General features: G+C 51.6%; 1 protein-coding gene across 2 annotated transcripts in view; it reads right to left on the bottom strand.

Moving 5' to 3' along the window:
- WNT9A (Wnt family member 9A) overlaps positions 1 to 16,747 on the bottom strand; it is a 59,336-nt gene extending 42,589 nt beyond the window's left edge. Inside the window, exon 1 of one of the 2 annotated variants that reach the window (XM_064445181.1) lies at positions 16,591 to 16,747. In XM_064445181.1, coding sequence (XP_064301251.1) covers positions 16,591 to 16,685 — 95 coding nt within the window. In that variant the 5' untranslated portion in view covers positions 16,686 to 16,747. Of the gene's footprint in view, positions 1 to 16,166; positions 16,249 to 16,590 lie in introns of those variants that run through there. The other variant, XM_064445182.1, reaches the window with a different exon arrangement.
- Between the last annotated feature and the right edge of the window lie 9,241 nt (positions 16,748 to 25,988).

The following is a 25,988-nucleotide window of genomic DNA, read 5'->3' as shown; positions in this document are numbered from 1 at the left end:
TCCCCCAGGCTTGTCCAGGCATCCCTAGGAGAGGAGGTAGTTTGTGGATGGCACAGTTTGGCAGGACGTATTAATGCAACTCTTCATGGATCATGAGGTTGGAAGACAGCATCTTCCCCAAGTACAGATTTGCACCTAGGTGAAACATCTCCTTTCAGTAAGATCTTGGTGTTTTCTCACTCCTGAGAAAACAAGTTTGCTGCTCACAGAAGGAATCACGTGTGCTCCGCACTCATTCTTTTCAGGACTGCCCAGAGCAATAATCCCCAGAAAATCTTAACATCTTTAGCATCTCTTAACAGACCCATGTCTTCAAGGAGGAAACACCAACACCTCATGGTACTGAACTCATTAGGGCTTGCCACCAAAACCTAAAAACCTCTGTCTTGCTAATTACCTGAGCCAAGACCTAAGGATAGAATAAAATTTATAGGACTGGGGTCCTATGGGAAAACCCCATATTTGTAGACAATACTCCAAGTGTGGTTTTTTGCTGGTATTCTTTGGGCAAGAAGAGGAAAACACCCCCCAGGACCTGGACATTGGAGCAGTAATGTAAATCAGAAAACTTTGCCAGAGAGATGAGATTTAATGCATAACTACATCAAACATCCACGTTGTCATTGTTTGTGCCGACCTCAGAGGCAAGCCTAAAGGCAGCCAGGGACTGAAAAGCAACATGGCGATGTTCTTGAGCCATGCTACAGAGAGGGAAGGAGTTGCCTGGTGGTAAGAAAATAAGAGGACAACAGCTTATGGTTCAGCCAAAGTTGTTTCCTTCACCTGTTAGAGAAAAACCCTTTATTACTAAGCAAAGCACTGATTAAAGGAGCCAGGCTCATGGCAAAGCACCTTCCATGGAGCATTTTAAAGGTTGTTGTGGGAAAGTATCTGCCAGCGATTGTTCAGACACTTGCAAATAGGGCCCTTTCCAGATCCATTTTATAATCCAGCTGTGGTGGGCTGCCTTGTCCTTCCACCTCCGCTCCCAAAATAAAACCCTACAGACCCTGAACGTCTGAACACCTGGTTAGAAAGGGACGGCTGGCAGCTTTGGACATGCCTCTCCTCCACCATCCCCACGGCTGTAAGCTAGATGCAGGTTTTGCACAGTAGCACAGTGGGTCCTTTGAGGGATTTCAGAGCTGCAGCATCGAAGCACAGAGCGGTCTCGCAGCCCCAGCACAGCAGCATCCACATCCCGCTTGTGTGCAATGCCTGTTCCCTTCTCCGCAGCCTGCAGGGCACAGGGGACTTCTCATGAGCACCATGAAAAACCCAAGATAAAGAAACTGAAAGTTTGTTCCCCCCTCTGCTCCCCCAAAAAAAGCTCATATAGCTGCCAGCTCCGCCTGCGGCCACCCAAACTGCTCACCTATTTCTTAAGTGATGCTGAACTAAGTAAAGGAGCTGAAATATCATAAGCAGAGGGAAATGCAAGAAGGGGAGAGTGAAGTTAGAGGGCTATTAGCAAAATAAACCTTTGCTCTGGCAGGCTGAAGAAGCAGTACCAAGAGCAATGTTGGCACTCATTTCAGTCATCGGGTTTAACCCTTCCTTTCCTTGGCTGCTGTCCCTGTGAAAGATGGCAAAGCCATGCCAAGCAGCCATCCCCTCCCTAGTCTGCTGGCAGCCACACAGCAGGGATTAAATTTAAGCCCAGAGCAACAAAACAGGGGTCTCAGGTGAAGCCCAGGGGGTCAGGATGGTATTAAATCAGTTAATGGACTGCAGGGATACAGGCAAGGGGATGGAGAGCCTCATCTGCAGAGGGGTCAGTGCTACATCCTCTCCCTTTCAGAAAGGGGAGCCAAAATGTTTAGGGTCAGTATGAAGGAAAAAATGTGGTGATAATTTTTCCCACCAATCATGGGTCTTCCCCTCACTTGGTGCTGGCAGGATTCCCCTCTTTTCCTCAAGACACACATCCTCTGACACTTAAAACACAGAAGAAAACCCCTGTCCCACCCAAATCTCACCAAAGCATGAATTATCCTGCCCAGAGCACCACAGATGTAATGACTATTTTTCACTCAAGCTTCAGGGAAACAGAGGCCAATCTTTCACAACCACAGCTCATCTTCAACTGGAGAGTTAAATGACTGAGCTAAGAGGATGAGCGCACTGTTGGTGAAGTACTCCCATTTTATCCAGTGACTTAAGGAGAGCAGAGAAACACTGATGCATGACTCACTGCCCTGCATTTTAAGTGAAAAAGCAAAAAGCTTGGTTTGAAGAATTAAAAAAAGCAAGACATGGAAAAGGAAAAAAAAGGATAAAAAACCAAAAGAGTAAACACCTCTAAAACACCCTGGCTAGGCAATTTTAAGCACTGAATCAGCAGATGCAGCTCTTCACAGGAGCTGGTTCGCACATTAGCCTAGGTAATGTGTTTGCAGCTTTATATCTGAGAGGTTGCCTATATTAGTCATCTGTAAGGGGACACTCCAGCAATGCTAACCGGAATGAATTGAGCACAGGAATGCAAAGTGGGGTGGTTAAACCACATCAATTTTGAAGGAGTGCCTCCACACAAGGCTCTAAAGTACCCTTGATTCAGTTTAGCCTGATTTGCATTGAAATCAAGTATGTTAAAGTAAATTAAGGATCTTTAATCCCCAAGGAGAGTGTTTCCACCAGGGCTAGTTAAGAGTAATTGAACTAATCCACTTTAAAAGTCAGTTCAGATTAGTTGTGCTAAGTGGCTGTGCAGATGAGGCCTGGGAGCACAGGGACTGTCTCTAGCATGCAGTAATCACATCAATCTGCCTCTGGGGCTGCTCTGGGAGGACAGCTACAGCAGGGCTCTTTTGCTATCCAGAGGCTGGTAGTGGTCCAAGACACTCCAATAAGAACACTAATAGAAATGTCTACTTGTGCTTGACAGGTGCCATCTGGTTGCAACTGAAGGCATTTTCCACATGTATTTTCTGTACATACCGTATATGCTGGGTAAGGCCAAGGGGGAAGCTGTTTTTATGGGCAGCTCAGGGACCAGGTTACTCGTCCAAAAAGTGCTGGCAGCATCTCTCACTCAAGCCATGCCTGAAGCTCACATCCCCCCACCAAAATACGTAACACAAGTTCGCAGGTCTCCACTCCCCCTGTCCCAGAGATGTCAGGAGAGGTATTTTGGGCTCAGTGGAGGACCGAAGGCACCACCTCCACCACACACTCATGGCTGGGGGTAGTTGGTTTCCCCACTTAATGCTATCACATCCACCCTACTCTTCTGCAAGCTCCCAGGGTGTTACCCACTTCCCACTGGTTTCCACACCAGTTTTTCAACTAGACTCAACTGGTTAGAGCAAAACCAGTTCAGCCCCACACACTTCCCACAGAAACTGGGAAAGGGAAGCTAAGAAAGGGCAATAAGAAATCAAAGATAGGGATAACAACCACCCCAAAACCCATCCTGCCCCAGTTTCTAGTGCAGGTTTCCCCCCACCCAGACAGGCCTAGCAGCACAGAGCAGGCTCAGCACAGGTTTTGCCTTTCTAGGAAAGCACTGAGCCCCTCTGTTTGATCCAAGCCAGTTCTTCCCCAGCTAAGAATAATCCCCCCAGCTGCTGTTTGATTTACACATTACCATGGACGCGCAGTGTTTTTTATCTGGTAGATATACAGGGGGAGAGGGAGCAAGTCTGCGTGTGTTCGTTCTAGTTAATGTTTCCTGTGCGGTTCAGGCCGTTATGCCTACAGGTATGTTTATTCCACTACTTTAGCAAACCAGCAGACTTTTTAATGGAACTGTTGATATTTTTCCTGGCTGATCCTCCTGGAGAGGCGAGGCAGTGTACAAATGAAGTTCATTCCTAGCTCCAGCCTGAAGCTACTCTTCTCCTCCTGGGACCGCAGGGAATTGAAGGTTTCCATTGCACTGGTCAGATTTCTTCCTTCTCCAGCCTTCAAGTTTTAGATACATAAACAGAGGCGCTCAGGCAGCTGACAGTAGCAAGAGCAATGTGTGGCTAGTGCTTTATGCAAGGGCAGCAGCTGCACTGGAAATCCAGCCATGCATCTCCCAGCAAGGCTCTGGAAAAGGACAGGGGTGCAACACTGCACCCTTGAAATGAAGGCCCAACTACACAGCTTGTTTTGAAGTCAGACCTTGCAGGCTGAAGCTAGGGGGTTTCCTGCTTATTAGCATTTGAGTTCACTAAGCCATCAGTAGATCCCCCATACATTTGCCTTTGGAACACCTTTATTGTTGCAACAGGAGCAGTAACTCCAACCCCAGAGGGCTCTGCTTCATCAGGCACCTATGGGAGACACTTTCAGGCCCGGTCTATAATCTAACGACCCTTGGGGGGTCCTGAGATGAGCCAATGGATGTGAACTAAGTCCCTTACTCAGTTCACAGCCTGCTCCCCCAGAAAACAGCCCTGTTTTACAAGCTGAAGTACCCTGAGGTTAATGGATGTGCCCAAAGCCATGCAGATGTTTGGCAATCTCTCTGCTCCCTCCACCCCCATGAAGCAACGAGGTAAAACTTACCCCAGCCTCTGAACACATCCAGACAGATCAGACACCAGCTCTAGAGCCACTTCAATTGCAAGCACTTGAAAGGAGTGCTCCAAAGAGCTCTGGTACGAGTAAACAGCCCCACACAAGCAGGCATCAGTTTGAACAGCACTACCCAGCTGCCTCTGACCCTGTGCTGATCTGTCCAACAGCAAAAGCACAGCATCCCTGAGAGCAGCTCTCCAGCCTCACACCACACTCAGTGCTGGAGCAGTCAGCCTCTGGGAGCAGATGGGCTCACCGGCCACCTCCACGCCACGAGGTGCCCCCCTGCCTACAGGGGTCTGCAAGGGAGAGCACCCAACCCCCGCCAGCTGCTAGGGGACATAGTGAAAATATGGCCAGCGTCACCACGTAAAAGGGTCATCAAGCCTGGTGCGGTCTCAGACTCCAATGAGTCAGAAAAGGCCAAGCCTTCAAGCTCACCTCCCCCATCCCAGTGCCAGCTCTCAGATTTTCCATGAGCCTTGTTGCAGCTCGAGCAAGTGCCTCAAGGAATGCAGTGCTGAGGGAGGATGCCCTTCTCTTACCCTGGTTCCTTCCACAAGGCAGTGTCTGGGACAGCCCGCAGGGAATCCAGCCCATGCACGGGGGAGGACTGGGACCACAAGCTCCTCAGAGATAAACCGCAGTTAGTTTTAAGGCATCTCCACTACATCAAGTAAAATTTCTTTCTGCATGGCTGTTGATCCCTCTTTCAAGCTCAGGAGACAAATATAGGATTATGCCTGGTCCCACTCCCCTCCAAATGCTATGGCTTTGGCCCAGCATCTACCCTGCACCTTGCAGAGACAAGTCTGACTATAAACACATTTCCATCAGCTACAAAAACCAGCATGGAGATAATGGCTTCAAAGAATAGCCATGTAGCACTGACCCCAGGGGCTGCTCAAAGCCTTGTTTAGTCCAGTTCACACTCTCCCAAAAGCAGCTCTTCAGCTTCAGTCCCCTCTTCAAACTCATACTAGCCTCTGGATTTCCAGAGTCAACATGGGACAAGCCAGAAGATAGAAATAGTCACCGGGGATGCAACACAGCCGCGCTAATGAGCCAAAGGAAGTGTTGGATCTTTGGTTAGACCCTGTAATTCAGCTCAAGTGGCTGTTTCACCTCTGGCCTGTCAGATCAACTTGCTAACCACAGACTGGGAAATAGCTCCCTGCTAGCTCCCAGCAGGAGATTTATCTTTGGCAGGGGCTGAAAACATCCCTACCCCCCACAACCTTTGATTACAGAGAGGCCCAGAGATGCAGAAAGAGCTATGCTATAAGTTTGCCAGGTATTTCAAGATCTCACCTTACACTGGAAGAGGATTAGGGCTAGAAAAGAATTTTGTCAAGATTAAGCAAAACAAGTCAGTTCTTTTAAATAAAGTATCAGTTCTGGTGAACTGTCCCCAGAGGGGTTTGGGCTCCAGGGTAGGATTTCTTGTCAGAGGAGATGGGCGGCCCTGGAGTGCTGTAGCACAGCAGGGCTTGCAACAGAGCAGTAAGCTGAACTCTGTGTTGCTGAGCTGGGCAAGCTCCGCTGAAGCCACTGACTGCTCTGGGAGAGCAGTCCCTGCAGCCAACACCAAGGGAGCCAGCCCAAAAGGACTTGCCAAAGCTGGATCCTCCTCCTAAGTGCAATCGCACTCAGATGTTTCCCAGGTACCCAGTCCCACCAACTGCCCTGGCTCCCAGGTGATTACCACACCCTGAACTGAACTTGGCTCCCAGACACTCCGATGTCGTAGCACGCATCAGAGCTCATTCATTCACATCATAACTCTCACCTGAGCAAGACCAAAGTTTGCTCCATAGAGCGGAGAAGCTCAGCTCTACAAGCAGAGCCACTGTAAGAGGTAGGGGCAAGTAGCACCATGACATGCCCCAGGTCAGTGGGGTACTGATGCTCCCATACCTGAGGTGCCACACTGGAAGTCTCCTTTGAGACTACTGAAGGCAGGACCCAAAGCCTGAGTGGGTTGGGATATTTGTGCTTGAGGCTAGCAAGCAGTAGGATTTAAAGAAGCTGAGAAACACCAAAATATACAGTGCCCTTCCTAGGCTAAACTCAAGTGGAAGCACATTTTCTTTGCTTGCTTATTTTGCAAGGCTTTGTTCGATGTGCCCTCACCCACACTCCCTAATGCTGAAAGGCATGGCCTTAGAAGGGGCTCTGCACCCACAGGAGACAGGACTGGCTGGTTTTCTACGGAAATCAGGAGACACTGAAGTCAAAGCAAGATTTGGGGGTGGCAAGCCATCTGGGAAAGGATCTGGCAGGCCTCCTGCAGGCGAGACACCTACCCTTCCTGCAGGCAGAGTGAGGAGCTTCAGTGTCAAGGCCAAGGAGGGTAGATCCCCACCAAAAACCACACCCCACCAGCGGTCAGCTACCAGAGGTCTTAGCTCTGATTCACAGTGAGGCATTGTATTGGTCACCAGGGTAAAATGAAGCCCCTGTAAGCTCAGCTTCAGGCATAGCCAAGGAACACTCTCAACATCCAGAAGATTGAACACTTCACCTTGGCAACTTCAGAGCGCAAGGTGCTTATGTACAGTAATCCTGGAAGATGGAGCTGGAAAGACCCACAAGTGGTCCTCTGCAACACACAAAACCAGCTTCACCTACAATCTTCAGTTGCAATCTCTAACAGAAGCGCAGTTATGCCCCCCAGGGCTGCCTGGCTTTGTTTTGTTGCAATACCAAGCATGAGATCACCGATCTTTAAAAAAAAAAATCAACCCGCAGAGAAGACATTACAATGAGGATATTTAAAGGCCTGAGCTCACCATAACAGGGAAAGCCAGTCAATGCACCCAGCTCAGCAGGGGTTCACACAGCAAGAGCTACACCGGGAATTAGCTGTAGGCAAATCATGAGGACTAGGCCATAGCAATGCCTCCGTGCAGTTTCTTTTAAGCAATGAGGTGGGGAATTCTACAAAGATCCCAGCAGCCAAGTCATGAGAGCAACCTGCCAGGCTGTGCGTGCCACAGCTCGGCAGATGGGCACTCCTGTAACACGAGCACTTGGCGATCCTGCAGCCCCCCACCAACGGCCCCTCCAGCCGAGCCTGCGGAGGGGTCAGCTAGCACCAGCGCACTCCCGCGCACGCTGTAGCAACACACAGCGCACTCCCACACGCAGAGCTGGGAAAGCTGTCACATACAGCTGATTGATGACAGCAGGCAACATAAGGCACTCTGTGGAAGTGGAATTTAAAGGGTAATAACTGGCTCTGACTGGAAGTTAGAACAGGTATCCCTGAAGACATGGGTGAGCCTACCTCAGTAGATGCTCATCTGGCAGTGCTGATGGTTTTGGAGCAGAGTCATGACCAGCTCCTTTTGGGAAGGAGTTAAGAAGCACTTAAGACAAAGAAGCAGGAATCCCAGTGTCCAACCAGGGGCTCCGTGCATCAAAGTAATTCATCCTGGCAGCCTATCTCACCTACATATATGTTACACATGAAGGCATCACCCAGGCGTCAGACTCAAGACACCCTTGTGTACCTCAGAGGAAACTTAATTTTGCTGGACTCTAACAATGGAGAAAAAAATTAAGCAGACCAAGAGCAGATGGAAGCTAATTTTTTTGCTCATCATCTGAGCTCTTCCAAAAGGACTTTGCGAGGCTGCTCCACAGTTTGGTTTCAGAAATTCAACAGCAGAACAAGGTTCTGGCTAAGTTTCTGCCCGTTCCTCCCAGGACTGCCTTAGCCAGCCAGGGCCATTTGACAGGTTTTTAAGCAAAGCCCAGATATTTCTATGGGCATCTCAGTACTTCATTCACATCTAGGGGAAATCACACGTTGCTCCAAAGGACAAGCAGCTACCTCCTGCTATGCACGGTAAATGACCAATTATGCTACTTCAGTCTCTGGAAGCCTCAGAACAGTTTTTCCAAGAAAGGAAACTTTTGCTACAATTGTGAAACTTGTCCATCCAGTGCACGGCAAATGCAGAAGTCAGAGCAAGCTAGCTTTTCCCCAAACTGCATAAGCATCTGGCTATCCAATTAATGCTATTTTAATGAGCTAGGCCAAATGAATCTGCTCATAAAGTTCATGCCAACTCCCATAGGGCATGACATCCCATCAGCATGAACCGCATGCTCCATGCTCCCTTCCAAGCCAGCACAGACTCAGCATTAATGTCAGATACTGTTGAGTTTGCATGTTCTACAGTGGATGTATAGAAAAGCTCTTTTGCTCTGTGCTCTTTCCAAAGGAAGAGTTCAAGTTTTTTTAACCTATCATTTCCCCTTCCCCCAAAAGAAATCCTTCAGCAACTGAATTAACAGAATATTCCCCACACCTTATAGAAGAATGATTTAAGGTCACAAGCAGACTGGAAGACCACATAGCACATGCAGGAGCCGCTTGATCCATCTGAGATGGAGTTCTCTGCAACAGCTAAGGGGAAAAAAAGAGTCAGAATAGATTTTTTTTATCAGCTAGAGCAAATCCCGTAACTGCTATGTTTATCCATGTAGTCAAAATACTCCCTGTTCCACTTAGCACAGTGCAAACACGCATTACAATAAAATGTAAAGCTTACTGAGCTGATAAACTTCATAAGTGTATTTCATGACAGTATCTCAGGAGATAAGGCTCATTAGCACTTACAGCCACGATCTGAGGGAACCTTAAAAAGCACAGTTAAAAACAGGAGAAGAAAAATTTGCAACTAGATGTCAAAAAAAAACCAGCTTCTAGAGGGTTAACCCTTTCCACCCAGCATCATAATTTCTAGCTCCTACTCAGTTTCACCAGAGCTGGCTCCCCAGCTCTGGGTCCAGTAAATCAGGGAAACTTATCCTACCTGCCCTGCCTGCAGCCAGACCATGCGCTAGTGCAGGACCTGCAGCACCAGTCTCCCTGCAGCCACATTCTGCAGGAGGAGCAGTAGCCTCCCATCAGCATTTAACAGTGCAAGCAACAGGCCCTCTGCTTGAGGGCTGCTTAGGTTGGGAAACCAATTGCATTAACATGCTACAAGCCACTAGAGAGCTTTTTTGGCTGCAGAGAGAAAGGCTGCTTCATTATGGAGGGAAGCCAGAGACTGAGCATATTTGCAGTCTGGAAAGCCCGGTACCTGAGGCTTCTTGGATTGCTTCAACACACACCCTCAGAGAAGCACTGGGAAGCTGGCAGGTCACTACCTGGACAGTCAGGGAACTTGGGGTAAAGACGTTTGTGTCTAACATAGCTTTTAGTACGAACTAAGCAAGTGCCATCCCACCCAGGAGTGCTTTCTCCAGGCGGTGGTTGCATGGTCAGGCAGAGGGTCCCTTTACCTACAGCAGATTAATGCATTGAGCCCTGTCCTCCCAAATGCCTCAGGCAGCAAACATTAGGATCAGAGCTGTCCCGTTTGCACTCTACAGAACTCGAGTGACCAGAAAACCCAAGCCCTGACGTTGCTACGTTGCCCACATAACTGGAACAGGGGGTCAATACAAAGCCTCTGGCAGAAGCCCTTACAGCTCTGGTGGCCTGACCTAGGAGACCATGTTCAAGACAGTCTCCCCCATGGGGATATTCTAGTGTAGCATCTCTTCAGTGGTGTCCAAAAAAGCTTCAAAATCCCTCCCCAAGCTAAGTTCCTCTTAGAGAGGAGCTATGCACAGAGGCATAGGGGGGAGAGGGGACAGGCAGGTTTGCCCTTCAGCTTTTAGGTCAGCTCTGCATCAGAAACTGCCTCATGCAGTGGAAGCACTAGTGATGCTCACTGGTTCAGTACCTCCTCTGGCTATTGAGACTCCTCCAAGAATACAGATAGCTTAGTTCAGCAGTGCCTCCTGGCTTGGCTTTTCCACCAGAAAATCTCAAGAAGCCTTTAAATGGCAACATTTCCTCAAGAAAAATACCAGGAATAAAAAACACTGTCAGGATCTCCCTAAATGAAGGGAATGGAATGGAGCATCCCTGGGACAGGAACATCTCCAGGAGGCAATTACAGGAACCCTGCAAGCACCGTGGATTAAGCAGACAGAAAAATGAAGAAAGCAGCAAAGACTGACAGAACCCAGTCCGGTCAGCAAGATTCAAACTCAGTAGCATCACATCAGCTTCTCCACGCAGTCTTCCAGACCTTCCACTTAACCCTCCCCGTTCCCAAACCCACAACCTAATTCAATTACCTACCACTGAATAAGCCTCAAGGCGATTCTCATTACCCTGCAATAAAGCACGAGGCCTTTAATTATTAAACACTCATGGGCTTTTTGTGTTGGGGTTGTGGGGCTGGACTCCCTTTTATTGTTTTTAGCAGCTTCCAGAAAGCAAGTTAATCATTGACCAAGCCTTTCACCGGGAGACCAGAGTCCTATAGATTCCTGGTCTCTAGTTCTGCATCACCAGTCACACTAAGAAAGTCACTGGCCACCTCCTGCTTTGCCAAGTGTCACTCAGTACTGTCCCAACGAGGCATCTCCTCCCCCTAGGGAGCCATCTGTAGCACTGGTGGCCCCTGCCAATAAAACACACAGTATTTGGTGAGCGTTGTATGTAGCCACTGCCTCCATTAACAAGTGGAGTTCAGAGAGAGATGGCCCCAGCGTCTTTCCAAGAAAGGGAAACTGAGGCACAAGGTAGTGGTTCAAGTCTCAAGCAACATGGTCAATCCCGTACATGAATCCAAGACATACTAATCCAAGTCTGAACACAGTTTTGCCCCATCCTCTGCACACACTGTGGATGGAGGAAGCTTTCAGGTACCTCCCAACCTAATTTGGGCAGATGTGGGTCCCCAGGACTGAAGATGCAGGTCTGTTGGACATCAGCTGCACACACAGTTATTTTTCCAAACGCTCCTGGGTTTGTCACAACCCTTATGGCACTTCATCAAGTCCAGGGCCGCCTTCTAGCGCCTACAAATCAAATGCTTCTTCTGGGCACAGGGTTCCCCTTCACAAAGGAATGGAGGTTAAACACCGCTTTCAGCTGACCCAGAGAGGCCAACTTTGGGAGAGAGGCCAGTCAGGACTCAGAGATCAGTCTCTACGTGACAATTCAGCCAGCTCAAAAGGAGCAGGAAAAGAAAAAACAAACAGCCAGGCACACCCTTCCTATTCCAAGGAAAACCAGAAATCCAGCACCTTAAATCCAGCACCGCCATCTAGAAAAAGCAGAACACCACAGGGTGGGATGGCAAAGCCGCTCTCCCAGCCCCAGGAGCTGCCTCCTTACGCTCCAGCTGTGTTTGCCTGCGTGCCGCATTCCTCCCTCGCCACCCGAGTCCAGGTTTTGTTTTTTTGGGTTGTGCTGAGAACCAGCTGCTCCATCTCACACATGCCAGAGACGACCGGCGCGTCTGGAAAGCCAACACGCTGTGGCCTGGCTACGCAACAGCTTCCCGAGAAGTTCACACGCCTTCAGTCGAAAGCTGCAAACGTGAGTGTGTGGCCCCACACTACCATCAAGTGACAGGTACAGAAATTCTTGATATGCAACAGCCATGTTAGCACCTAGCATATCCCGCAGGCTGGGAAAAAACAGGCAGCAAAGCCTGCCAGCACCAGCGGGCTTGCTTTTATTGGAGATGACATTCAAGCTGACGCCATGTGCTTGCAGTGACAGGGTTGAGGAACTCATGCTAAGCCCTCAGGCCCCCTTAAGAGCAGACCTCATCGGGTGGTCACAACCCCTGAATACCCCTTCAAGCCCAGTATCTTTTCTAAGGAATTTTAGCAGAATCACACCCTGAATTGCAGGGCATGTAATTATTTCTACCCCAGCAGCACCTAAAGCATAGCAGGGTACCTATTCTGCACCTGCCAATGGGAACAAAAATATATTGCACTTCCCACACCAAAAAAACCCCACCATGCAGCGAGGAACCTGCTCTCGCTAGCGATGCATTGGTAAATTAGAGCAAGCTATGCTTCCCCTCCCTCCCTCTCCCCCACACAAGCATTTAAGGGTTCCTGTTGCCTGCGTGCAGTGTACAGATCAGTTACATTTATGAAGAACATTGCAATCTGTCAATATAAACACTATGTAAGCATGAGCCACTTGTAACATTACTACTGTCCTGACAAGTGTTTGCAGAGGGGCAGAGCTACTCAGCTCCTGCTGCTGCTGGAGGACAGCAGAGCAAGCTCCAAGCTGCAGAAACCAACACTTCTTCCAGCAAGAAAAATAGAGGGCGTGTGTCAAAACTGAGATTATAAATCAGAACACCCAGAAAGAAATAGAGGGGTTTTGATTTACGGCCTGGACAGGTTGCAACCTCGGAGCTGCAAACCAGGCAGCTCAGGAAAGCAGCAAGCTCCTACAGGCTGGTTTGCCACCCTGCTTCGGACCCAGGCACAGCAGGACTGAAGTTAATCAGCCTGCTTGTCACCCCAGCATGGCTCATCTTCTCATCTGCCACTTCCAAAGCCCAGTGCAAGACCCAACACTGTTCCCAGATGCCGCTATGGCTTTTCCACCACCCCCTAGCCACGTTTGAGAGAGAAAGGGGAGGGAGGGGAGATACCCACACCCAAAGCTTGTAAGGCACAAGGAAAGCAGAGAGGGGAGGAAACTGAAATGCAATGCTTTCTCAGGGATCCCAACAGTCTGGGGCTGCTCCAAGCTACCCCCACCAGCCAGTTGTAATATGGTGCAAATTAGTTTTCAGACAGCCCAGCTGCAGAGGAGATGGCTGAGCATAAAAGCAGGCTCACTGTTAGAACAGCCAGTGCATCTCAACAAGCCAGTCTCAGCTGACTCTTATCTCAAGGCAATGCTTCCCCCTCTGGTATAGACTGAGCCAGTAACAGTCTCTCAGACATACTCCTACCCTAAAACACACCCTTCATCATCAGGCAACCTGATGGGCAACTCCAAACCTAGCACCAGCTGTCAGGGCCCGCTCAGGTTTGCAAACGTGCTTTTTCCTCTCTAGTATCAAGAGGTCTCATATCAGACAAGGCTTAGGAGCTGTAGCACCACCACATCCCTGAAGCTAGCCTCTTTCAGCTGTTTTTCCAGTCATTATCACTGACAGACCCCTCCTGAGGGGGTGCCTACAGGGACTCAGCTCTGCTCACACCTGCACAGCAGCATCACTTCAGGTCCTGCCTTTGTGTATCAGGTCAGGCTGGCACCTCCTCTGCTGCACCGGGGAGAGGGCCAGCAACACCCAGGGAGCAGCAGGCACAACCCCAGGCAAGGGACGAGCCTGTCCCTCCCTTCACCCCGGACAGGAGCTGTTACCGTCAGCACATGTCCTCACCAGGCAGCCTGGGAACAGAGCAAGTAGCAGAAGCCCCACCTGCACCAACGCTTTCTCACATACCCCAAACTTCCAGAGGGCATTTATCATTTTTGGCTGCTTATGCGACCCTCCAAGACACCAAGGCCAGACACACAGAGCAGCAGCAGCCTCCAGCCACAGCCTTCCCGCCCCAGCATCCCCTCCCACTCGCTAGCTGCCCCTGTGGGGCAGGCACAGACATAACTACATGCTGACACAATCTTGTTATCATGTAACCATGCCCAATTTCTGTCCCCATGAACTAATTCCCCTGCCAGGCCACGCATTTGGAGACACCGAATTCTTTTCCTGAAAGAAGCCATTGGGGATGGGGTGGAGGGGATCATACACAGCTGTCCCTGTCCCCCACCAGACTGCAGAACAGAACAGCTATGCTGCAGCTACAACATGACATCTGTTTATCACAGCCGCCTGCTGTGTTCCGTGCCCCTCCGCTTCCTCCGACAGGGATGTTGGCACCCAGGGCCGAGGGTCTAGCAGGCCACCAAAAGGCATCGTGGTAGCTTTGACTGGGAAGGAGCGTCCCTTCCCCTGCCTCAAAAGGGTGTTGCATTAACTGAGCCTGCTTCGTTTCAGCTCAGCTCCTCCAAGGGTGATGCATCCAGGTTTTTAAGAGAGGTTTATGTTGAATACAGGTGTGCTTCCTCACCTGGAGGAGTTCCTCTGTGCATGTCATTACCTTTCTAGGCTTACAAGGGCTAATTCCAGCCTTCACGGGGCACTCGCAGAGGCATTGAGAGCTCTGCAGGAACACAACCTTTTACTAGGTAAGGTTCTGTTCCTTATCAACATACAGAAGCCCACGGCAAGGAGGGCTCAGCTCTTCCACACACACTAGTTAGATCACATATCACTGGGGATTAGAAGGGACCCTGGACCTCAGCGCTGACTATCCCACTGTGTCCCCAGCAGCTCAGCAAGTGCAATCTCTGCTCTCAGCCTCTTGGAAGAACAAAGAGATTAGCAGCAGATGCTGCTCCTTCTCCGGGGCTCTAACCAGGGAGCAGGACACTTTGCATAAGCAAACTTCACAGCGCACCGCAGCAGCCCCAGAGGGCACATCTGGCTGGGTGCACAGCTGGCAGCATCTCCTCTCCCCTGGTTATTGCCAGAGAGGGAGTCTCAAATCAGAAACAGCAGCCGTACTGAGACAGAGAAAATAACCCAAAGTGGCCAGGACAGACCTAGCAGCACGATTCCCTCGGCTCAACATGCTCTCTCCAAAGTTAAAACCTACACCAGCCACACGAGGCCAGAAGAGCAGTCCCAGAAGCGAGCGACTGGAATGAGTTACCTGCTGCACTACAGCAGATACCAGCACCGCATGGATTAACAGGGGAGTTACAGCTAAACTTCTTACAAGCCCTGTCACTCCCTGTACAACTGCAGTGCCGGTGGTCTTCGGCAGACACACGAGCTAACGGGCTCGGTACAGCCCTCTGTGAGCTGCTGGGGGAGAAGAGGGCTTTTCCTAAAGCCCTACACGCAGGACAGGCTGTTTCCTCACAAAACCAGCCCCAGCAGCAGCTCAGTTAAATGCTTCTTGAGCTGGAAACAGAAGATGTAAGTAGCACTGTTTGGAAAACTTTGCCAGACCACAAGCAATGGACAAGCCTCAACACCAGGATTTGTTTTACTGGAAAGAGGGGGGGGAAACCTCAAGTCTGCTAAAACATTCTCCAGGGCCAGTCCAGTGGCTCCTACCAGCGGTCACAACACAGCATCCCAAAAAGCAGCAAGAACCATCACTCCTGAGTAAACTTGCACCAGAACTTCTTTAACCAGGTGCTCGCATCCAAACTCCCTCGTAAACCGACCCCATTTTAGGCACAAGTCTTTAAAAAAAAGACAAGAAGCAGCTACACTGACACCCCAAAAATCAAAGTGGGGGGGTTGCGGAGATGGAAGCCGGGGACCCTTCGCTGCGGGATGAAGCCTCGCGACGTGACCGCGGTTGCGGGGAGGGCTATAAGGAGAGGGGGTGAAGGGGTTTATTTGGCTGCTCCGGCTTAGCCCCTCGCCCAAGGAAGGGGGATAGGGGGGTCCGGGTTGGGGGGCGATGGGTGGGAGCGGGAGCCACCTGCGCGGCGCGGACCGGGCCGGTAGCGCCCCCTGCCGGCCGCGCCCCGGCACCGCGCACAGGTGAGCGGCGCGGGATGATGCGGCGGCTCCGCACCCCGACCCCCGCCTCCGTCGGGAGTAAAGCTCTGCATCGCCCCAGGCTGGTGACAGCAGCATGCATATCCCCCCCAGTAAAAATAACAACTCCGCCGGGGTAACGTCGATCCTCGCTTGCCAGCACCTGGTGCTGAAGCATGCGCTTAAAATTGGGGGGAAAAACAAGTTTTTTCGGGGCTTCGCCATGCCGGTGGAGGTTACAGCACGCACCTGGGGCTGAACTCCCCGGCCACCCCGCTACGGGTCCCCTCCGTGCGGGCCACCTTCCCATCGGGAAAGGACAGACCAAAACGCTCCCTCGCCCGCAGAGTTTTTGCCCTGGGGAAAAAAAAAAAAAAAAGCACGGCAGCCCCCGGCAAGCAGCGACCTGCGGCTCCCGGGGACCCCGGCCGCGCAACGCGGGACGCCGAGGGGATGCGGGTCACACGGCTCGGGGGGAGCGGGAGCCCCGCACCGGGGCTGTCAGCGCCGGCGGAGGGGATGCCCGCACCCACCGCGGGGAAAGGAGGCTGCCGGCAGCATCTCCACCTCGGGTGGGATTCGGGCACGGTGCAAAAAAAACCCTTTTGCAAAAAAATAAGAGAAAAGAAAAGTTTAAAAAGGAGGAGCGGGGGTGCGGGCGCTGAGCACCTACCCGAAGTAGGCGGCGGAGGGCCGCGGGGCGCAGGCGAGCAGCCCTAGGAGCGCGCAGGAGGAGAGCCATCCCAGCAGGACGTGTCCATCCAGCATCTTGCAGCGGCGCCGGCGCTGCTCATCTCGTTCCCCCGCCGCGCCCGCTGCGGCCCCGCCGCCCGCACCGCTTCTTATAGCGCGGCCGGCGGCGAGAGCCCGGCCGGCGGCGGGGCGGGGCCGGGGCGGGGCCGGGGCGGGGGGGCGGGGGGACACGCCCCCGGGAGGAGGGAGCCGCGGCGTGGGGCGTTGCGGGGCGGGATGGGGGGGGGAAGCAGCGCGGCGGGGCGGGGAGAGCGGGGAGGGACGGGGAGGAGAGGGGGGTGCGGGGTGTCCTCGGGCTGGGTGTCCCGGGGTGGGTGTGACACGGCCGGGCAGGAAAGGGGTGGGTGTGCAAGGGCTGGATGTGCCGGGGATGGGCAGTCGTGCAAGGGCCGGGTGGGCAAGGGGTGGGTATGTCACATCTGGGCAGCTGTGCAAGGGCTGGGCATGCAAGGGTTCAATGTGCCGGGGTGGGCAGCCGTGCAAGGGTCAGGCTGTTGTGCAAGGGGTGGGTGTGCAAGGGCTGGATCTGCCGGGGATGGGCAGTCGTGCAAAGGCCGGGTGTGCAAAGAGTGGCTGTGCCAGGGCTGGGCATTCAAGGGCTGGGCATGCCAAGGCAGGAGAGTCGTGCAAGGGCTGAATGTGCCGGGGATGGCAGTCGTGCAAGGGCCAGGTGTGCAAGGGGTAGATATGTCACATCTGGGCAGCTGTGCAAGGGCTGGGCATGCCTGAGCAGGGCAGTCGTGCAAGGGCTGAATGTGCCAGGGGTGGGCAGCTGTGCAAGGGTCGGGCAGTTGTGCAAGGGATGGGTGTGCAAGGGTTGGGTGTGCAAGGGCTGATGAGCTATGCATGGGCCAGACATGCAAGGGCCAATCAGTCATGCAAACACTAAACATGCAATGACTGGGTGGTCACGCAAGGGCTGCAGTTGCAAGCGCTGATCCACCGTGCCAGAACCAGGCACTTGTGCAAGCGCTGGACAGTTGTCCGAGGGTTGAACATGCTGCTCAATATTTCAAGGGCTAGACAGGCATGGAAAGGCAAGCTGGACAAGGGCTGATCCAGCATGCAAGAGCTGATCGCGGGTGCAAAGGCTGGACTTGGAAAGGCACAGGCACCTCGCACTCCTGTGCACACACTTCCAGCCCTGTGCAAAAGCGATGCACCCCAGTGATGCTGGTGCAGTGGAGGGGAACACAGGGACCCCAGTGCATGGACAGGATGATGAGCACCCCAGCTAGGAAGGTGTTAATACCCTAAATGTCAGCTCTTGGGGTGCTCAGTGGCAGTTCCAGGTCGGTCGACATCACTCTTGCCATCATCCTCGGGGCAATTGCTGCACCCGCTGTTGCCAAAGAACAACAGAGTTTCCCTCCCGAGCTGCCGAACCGCCCTGCGTCCCATGGGGACGGGGACAGGAGGACACGCAGGTACTTGGCATCGGACTCTCATCTCAAAAGCCACTGTCCCCAGGGGTTTAAGGCGTTCAGCTCTGCAAATCTGTGCTCAGCAGGTGACAGCTGGGCGCACGAAGTGACAGAGAGACCCTCAGATAACTGTGTTTCTGACTCCAATAGTTTGTGGACAAACCCATTCAGGAATCACGCAGGGGGTGGGTTAATGAGGATGAACCTTTGGTCCCGGAATAGCCCCTGGAGCGACACTGGGAGCTCGATGAATTTATTCTCACCACTGGCCATGCACTCCGGCATTTCCAGCCTTCCCAGCACTGTGCAAACGTCTTGGGTTCTGCTTATTTTCAGAGTAAAAGTGGGGATGGGGGGGGGAGGAAAGCTGCTTTAATTTTTAATGTGTAAAACATCCCAGCCCAGTCCCTGTCTGAACCTTTGCAAAACAGACTTGCAGAAAAGCAGCCCGCTTTGCGCCACACAAACCTTTTTGCACATCCACAAGCACGTGCCCGTGCGTGAGGTTTGGGGGTCCCCACTGCAGCTCTGCACCGCAAGCCTCAGCAACCCCTTGGGGTGAGGGCTGAAATATGCTGCTGGGGGGGAGGTGGGGTGTCAAATCCAATCCAACAAACGGCTTCCTCAAATCCGCATGATTCGCCAAGGTCTGGGATTATCTCTGTTCCCTTATCCCTGCGGTCGGGGCGAAGTGGCATCATGCCACCACCCCGTGCGCCCCCGCGGGGGCTGGGAGGTGAGCGGCCCCCGGGCTCCGAGGGCGATCACAGCCCCGCTGAGGCCAGCAGCAATCTTGCATTAAAGCCCCATCTAGAGGCCTTTCATTGAGAAGAGTTTGGGAGATGAGGACCAGCTCTGGGGTCACGTTGGGTATCCTCATCCTCCCACCTGAGCTCTTCCAGCTTGGGAAAAGGCAATAAAGGATTGCAGATCGAGCAGAGGGCAAGCAAGGTTATTTATATAACATCGGGAGGCTTTGCCTGAGTGTTTCCCTGATGGAAAAGATAGTTTGAGAGTCATTCTTTGTGCATGTCCCCAAGAAGCTGGTGAGCCCAGCACGTGGAAGGAAACTCCGGTTACGCCAGGCAGCCCCGAGGCAAAGCTCTGGGGCACCCAGCCGGGACCGGGTCACGGAAGGGCAGCGCGACCCTCGCCGTTACTCATTTCCTCTGCCCAGAGCAAGGTGCCGTAGCTAGAGTGATGCTCTGGGGTGTGCGCGACTCTTTCCGAAGTGAGACAGCACCAAAAATAGTCACCACTTCTGCTTTCAGCCGGGGGAAAAGGGAAGCCCAAGCAGGTGCTGACCCCTCCGGGGCTTTGCTGCCTGCGGATGCGGCTTGTCATGCCCGGGGGGGAACCATGCACCAGTCCTGGGCGCAGCATCCTCCTGGGGCGGCTTTGTGGCTTTCTAGGTCCTTCAGCAGTCCCCAGGGTGACACAAAAGCTGGGTGTTTCTACGCAGCAGCGGTGGCCTCGGCCGGTGTCCCCGTAGCCACCGACAGCAGAGGGCAGTGCCACACAGGCGCAGTGCCGTCACGGGCAGCGTGGGCATGTTACGGTACGCTTGGCTTTTTAAGTGGGCATTTTCCAGCGGGGTGGTTTATATCCAGGATGTAGGGGACACACCATAGCCAGAGTGAAGCACTTAAAAGGCCAAGGAGTTTGGCATTTCAAGCGACTATTTCAAAGGGCCATAACCGTACCAGGGAATGGCGTCGCTGCCAGCACCAAACCATCTTTGGGATCAAAAAAAGATGCCAGGGTGCAACACTCATACTGGGCAAGGAGCCCCAGAGCAGTCGTCACCAGACCTGCCTCTGCTTTGGCATCAGCGGAACACCTGCATCCTCCCCCAAACGCACCGGTGTGCTTCTGTAACTTGCTCCTGCGTGCCAGGCAGTTGGGGCAGCACCCCGTGAGGATCCCAGCAAAGGGTCCTGGCATCCTGCACCCACTGCCGGGGCAAGCCCTGCCTCCCAGCCCCACGGGTGACACCGACCCGTGACAGCCAGCGGTCACAGTCAGTGGGACATCCTCAGACAGCACAAGGCTGCTGCAGCTGCCCCGTCAGGCTCTTCCCAGGCACGTTAGACCACAGGGGGATCTGGAGGATGACTTCAAGTTTCCTTCTCCATGACTCAGCTCTCGAGCGGCTCCTGGGGCTCAGCCTGCCTGCATCGCTCCAGAGGCTTCCCTGCCCCGAGGAGCCCTCACCACCATCCCTGTTACGGTTTTTGCAGGAAACCCAGTGCCTCTTTTGCTCAGGGTTCCCCTTCCCTCCCTATGGCTTTGCTCCCAGTGCTTTCCTCTGCAGCCTGGAGCCCAGCTCCGTCTGCCCTCCAAGCAGCTCCTGTTAGAGAAGCCAGGACTTTGAGCAGTTCACTGAGGTCTTGCTGCATGAACCCAACCTCTCCAGGGCAGCGACTCCAGCTCAGCGGGGCGGTTGAGTCATAGGAGTGCGAGAGGGAAGGAAAATACCCATGAGGTCATCTCGTTCATCCCTCGCTGCCAGTCCTGCATGGGTTCCCCACCAGATACTTGGCACTCGCTCCCAGGTCGGAGTAACTCAAGCAAGGCAGCAAGAGGTGGGGACCTCACCAGCCTCCGCCTGGGCTGGGTATCCGAGGCTGTGCCCGGGATAGCTGAGAAGCCTTCAGCTGCGTTTCCTCCCGACAAATCACCTCCGAGACAAGGCACTCACATTTCCCTTCCTCAGTTTCCTTAATTAGAAGTGGGCCTGGCATTTATCTGCCCTCCGGATACAGTCTGAAATAACAGACAAGACCCGGGAACACCGCCTGCCCATGGGATGCTGTTTATTCCACCATCTCAGGGATCACGCCGTGCAACTCCCCACTGCTGCCACCGTCTTCATTTCCACTTACTCTTTTTTCACCGTCACGTGGACTTCCAGGGTGTTTCCTCCCTCTGAGTGATCACACACAAGCTCAAAGCCAGATTCTTGCTTCTTCTCCATCAGGCTTGGATGCAGTTAGAGTCACCCCGGAGACAGCTCTGAGCTTCAAGCAACATGGTGTTGTGTTATACCTCCATCCCTTCCCTCCATCCTGCCAGCAGCCAGCCAGGGTCGCTGATTTTGAGGGGTAGAGATGTGGTCAAAATATGCCTGTTGCTTTCAGCTGGGCTGCTGAGAGCCCGGCTGAGAGCACCCCTGCTTCCCCAGGGCTCTGAATAGTACGAATCACTGAAAATCTGAAAATAAGGAGCGGTACGGTCCTCATCGCCCCCGTCCCCACTCCTACCCTGTGTCTTCCCACCTTTCCAGATGAAGAAAAGGCACTGAAGCCAGCTGCAGTCCATTACTTCAGCATTATTGAAGGCGAAAAGCAAACGAGAGACTGCCAAGCCGTGATGGTCTGCAAGCAGTTCTCCATCGTGGAGCCCTGGTTTCCATCCAGGGCAAAGCTGGATGCAGGGATGTGGGGGGTCTGTAAGGCTGTGTCTGTTCCCAGCTGCAGAAGAGGGGGAACCACCAGCTTTGTCCTGAGACCTGTGGGGACCATGCCAGACTGAAAGCCATAGCTCATTGGGCTACATGTGTTGAGTTTTTTTGCTGGTTCCACTGTAAGTGTACCCCAAAATGAGGCAATCAGATGGAAAGAGAATCAGAATCAGGCCAGGGCACCAAGCTGCCATGGGACTGACCCCTAGCAGGGCCCCTCACACCAAATCTCAACCAGCCATAGGTTTCTCTAAACCTCACTCCCATCAGAGATCCCCTCTCTTAACTGATTACAGGACCCATATTAAAATACTTTGAAAGAGCCTTAACCAACAGGTCCCAATAGGCATCTGTTACACAGCAGCTAAATCTTATTAAGCATTAGCAAGCACCTTACTCCTGGCCCACGGTAACAGGCTCAGGCAGATCCTTTCTGAGCATTGCCAGCTCTCGGTATAATCGGGCAATCTCATAAAATATGTTTACAAGGGGCCTCAGGAGGTCATCTAGTCCAGCCCCCACTCTGTGGCAGGCACAGTTCCTTTATTTATTTTTTTTAAGAGTGATCAGTGGGCATTCTGCTCTCCTGTTATGCCACCAAGAGAAGAGAGGAAACGTTCCAGCTTTCCTAAGGCCCCTCCAAGAATTGTATCTCATGCAAGAAGAGCAAGGGGTGATCTTTAGGAGCACTCACGCCTTTCCCTCTAATTTAAGAGGCTATTGCTTGCAGAAAGGACGGAGTTCATCATCTCTTTGTATCAAGTGAGCTCATGGTGGCTGCACAGCAGAGTTTCCCCGAGAGGCACACAAGCATCGTACGCAGGTGGAGACGCTTGCAGCTGGTCTACCCTTGTGCATCCTTTGCAAGGGCTCCGACATCCCAAGGTCTACTGTACAAACCTTGACCCACAGGAGCTGTTGATGCCTTGTTACATTTGCTCTTGGACTGATGTGCAACGGCAGTGATAACCCAGCGTCTGCATTGGCTTGCAGATCCAAATTAGGGCAGTCCAACCAAAAGAAGCTCAACAGGCTCCAGCAGCAGCCGTGTCTCCCATTTAAGGGGGACTTTCTGGACTCCTGGACTACAAAGTCCTCATGATGCCTTTGCAGAGCTCTGCATCCATCAATGAGGCGAACCCGTTAGCAAATCATGCCCAGGGGCAGGCAGGGATGCTGCCCTTCAGGCAACGGGGCCTTGCAGCGACATGGAGAGCAGAGGGTGACTCAGAGGGACTCCCCCAAATGGCTTTGATGGGCCTGAACCAGAGGAAAGCACCATCAGGGGTTCCCCAAACCTCAGGGCTTGCTGATATTATACGTGTGTGTGTGTGTGTGAAACAAAATGTTTTCAAACCTCTGACTTTTTAATTGCTCTCTGTCATTAAAAAATTGAAATTGTAAAGTATCTCCCACTCATGGAAAGCCAGTAAATGCTTCTCTTAGGGTCTAATAATTTCTCTCTGGCAGCAAAGGACATGTCTTTTCACTGATGCTCCAAAGAGCTGGCAACATTATTTAAAAATGACCTAAAAAATGGATATTTCACCTCCTGCTCCCTTGCATATCTTTCCTGAGTTGTGTTCTGCTCTTGAAAAGGCTTTTCTTCTTAAGTACATGAGTACTATCAAAACAGCCTCTCTGAGTAAACCCAGACAAGTTGTCCTTTACATGGACACCTTTCTCCTGGTGATTTCACAGAGAATTGGGGACTTTATAGTCTGGGCCAGAGTGATTTTTAATGCAATTAGTCCCAGTGCAAAATAAGGTCCTTATTGTCTTTATGACAATCAGGCATGCTAGGAATGAATGTGTTTTTGTTAGACAGAGCTGCAGGAGGTATTTTTTAGGTCTGAAGAAATAGGGCCAAGCAAGCAGGGACTCTTTTCACATTCTGCCTGAGCCTGTGCTGTAAAACACGGTGATTTACTGACCATTATTTGAGGGCTTTTGGTGAGAGTTTGCTTCCTTAGAAAAATCAGATAGAAGAGAGAGGCTTGGACTGGTGCATGGTGGAGGGAGAGGCCCCTGTGTGGGCTCAGCAGCTTCTTTGAGCTGATTAATGCCACCAACGTGGTGCCAGCCCTGAAGCAGCCCCCGGCCGTGCTGCTCGTGGGCTGGCTGGGGAGATACTGGAGGTGGTAGGGGAGCAACTAGAGGAGGGAAACTGGGAAATTGAGGTTGTGAGTGTGTGGAGGTAGGCATTAGGGGAGCTGAAGGTGAAGCAAGGGTTACTGTGAGGGTCGATGTCACGATGCCATCTGCAGATCTATAGGAGACCTCATTAGCTCTGCTCCTGTAGGGCCTCTTGTTTACCTCATCCATAGGTGACAGATGCCCTGAGGTAACCTATTCCTCTATCTTTGAGGTCACCCACCTTGTCTCAGTATCTTAGGGACTGATGGCAATGACGAGGGATATGCTCAAGTCAAGGGTCTTTGACCTTGAACATACATTAAACCAGTTAACTGAAGGACATGCATGGTCCCTGAGAGGGATAAATGAGTGACATGATAATGGAAAGGAAAAAAAAAAAAAGAACAGAAAAATAGAGAGAGGGGAGTAGAGGCTGCGTTTCTGGAGTCCAGCTGGCCCATGTTTCTGTGTCCCTGGCTGCAGTCACTGCTGTCCCTTTGAGGAGAAGTACACAGAAACCTCTTTAGATCTCTGAAAATTAATTTTTGGTTGATATTCTGTAACAGTTTCTAGCCATCCCAGTTGTCTGTGGATGTTGCCATCCACCATGGGTTTCTCTGAAGTTCCCCTAATTAATTACTGCTCTCATATTTTTTTTTTTTTTAAATCCTCTTATTGATACCTAGTTTCTTATCACCATTTCATTTTGGATCTCTCCTTGCTGGTAAAGGACAGGTCATAGCATCTGCTTTTCCTGGACTGCATTTATGCACATGGGTTGCAACAACACAGGGCCAGCCGTGGCTGAGATGGGCTGGTGTGTGTCGAATGTCAACGTGTGGTCACGGCAAGTGAGGGAAGAAGCAGGGCGTGGGTTGGTGGATGCTCATCCTGGATCCTGTTCCCTCAGTTGGCTCCACTGAGAAGGGATGCTGGATCAACTTTTAATACGGCAAAGAACAAGAAATCATACTCATAATGGATGAAGAGCAGGTCTGGGTAGTGTCTTTTCTCTATTTTCTTCTTTTTTTTTTATAAATAGTGAATTTTCTGGAAACGGAGATTTGGAAGGGACAGCAGATATTCATAAACACATGTTGAAATTCTGTGGGCTGGAGAAAAGGTGGGAGAAAATTTCTGGGGAAAAAATGAAACATTTCCCTGCAATGTTCTCAAGGCAGGTCCAAAATACCAACAGATTTCCTTGGATATTTCCAAATATGACCTTTTTTTTTGAAAATTACATTTTCTCTTTAAAAAAAAATCTCTATGTGCAAAGGAAAGGCAGTAAAGGGAGGAGTGAAATACCCTCAGAAGGAAACAAAACCAGCAACTGAGCTCAAATGGACTGTTACGAGCTGAGCCAAAAGCATATTTGCTGTTCTCTGATTTCATCTTTTTTTTTGCTGAAAAGCCTGAAAAAAACACCCAGACAAACCCTTTGGTCTTTCCAATCTACCTGAACGTACATCTGTCACCACTTCCCAGCCCTTGTTTTTTTGGGTTCAGCCTCCCTTTGGCTGCCCTTCAGGAGATCCACCTCTCTTCCCCCCAGGCTGGGGCTGTGCTGGTTGGCGGAGAGGAGCCAAGCGCATTGTCCAAAACCACTCACCGCCAGCTCTTGGATGGCAGGCATCTCCCCAGGGACCTGTCCTCCCGTGCTCCTCCGTCCTGCGAGCAGCCACACTTATTTAAACAAAAGGGGAAAACTGCTGCTCCTCGGTGCTGCTACGCTCGGTTCAAAATACCAAAGCAAGATGATGTTGGTTGTTTTTTAGCAGTTCTGGGAAGTTTCTCTGAAACTGTTAACAGTTGCAGTGGCTCAAAACGGTGGGATATTTCTAGGATATTTACTGGGGGGTCACTTCCCGAGTCCAGTGGCACCGCCGTCTCTTCAAGCCATACGGGTAAGCTAGCAAACCCATCTTATTGAATGCCAAAGCAGAAGCGATCCAGCCAAGAGATCTGGCAACCTGTCAGCTGCAAAACAGCCAGAAACAAACTGAGCGAAAATATTTTTGTAGTCACAATATCAAGCCCACCCATTGAACGTGGCGGGTATTTTCCAGCACTGCTGAAAACTCTCTCTTTGCTTTTATTTTTAGATGAAGGGTGATTTCGGTCACGTTATTTCACTTTTTGGACATTTCATGCTAGTAAAAGGGTTTTATTTCACAGTGCTTAGCCTTCTTTTAAAGTGGGACTTATGATTTACTGCTGCAATTGAAATGTCATTGTCTTGAAGGTTGTCATCTGCCTGGTTTTCAGCCAAAGAGTCCAGGAGCTGGGTAGTTT

This window comes from Phalacrocorax carbo, chromosome 2 (assembly GCF_963921805.1).
Source record: "Phalacrocorax carbo chromosome 2, bPhaCar2.1, whole genome shotgun sequence".
NCBI classification, from domain to species: Eukaryota; Metazoa; Chordata; class Aves; order Suliformes; family Phalacrocoracidae; genus Phalacrocorax; species Phalacrocorax carbo.
This window is presented reverse-complemented; position numbering and strand designations above follow the sequence as displayed.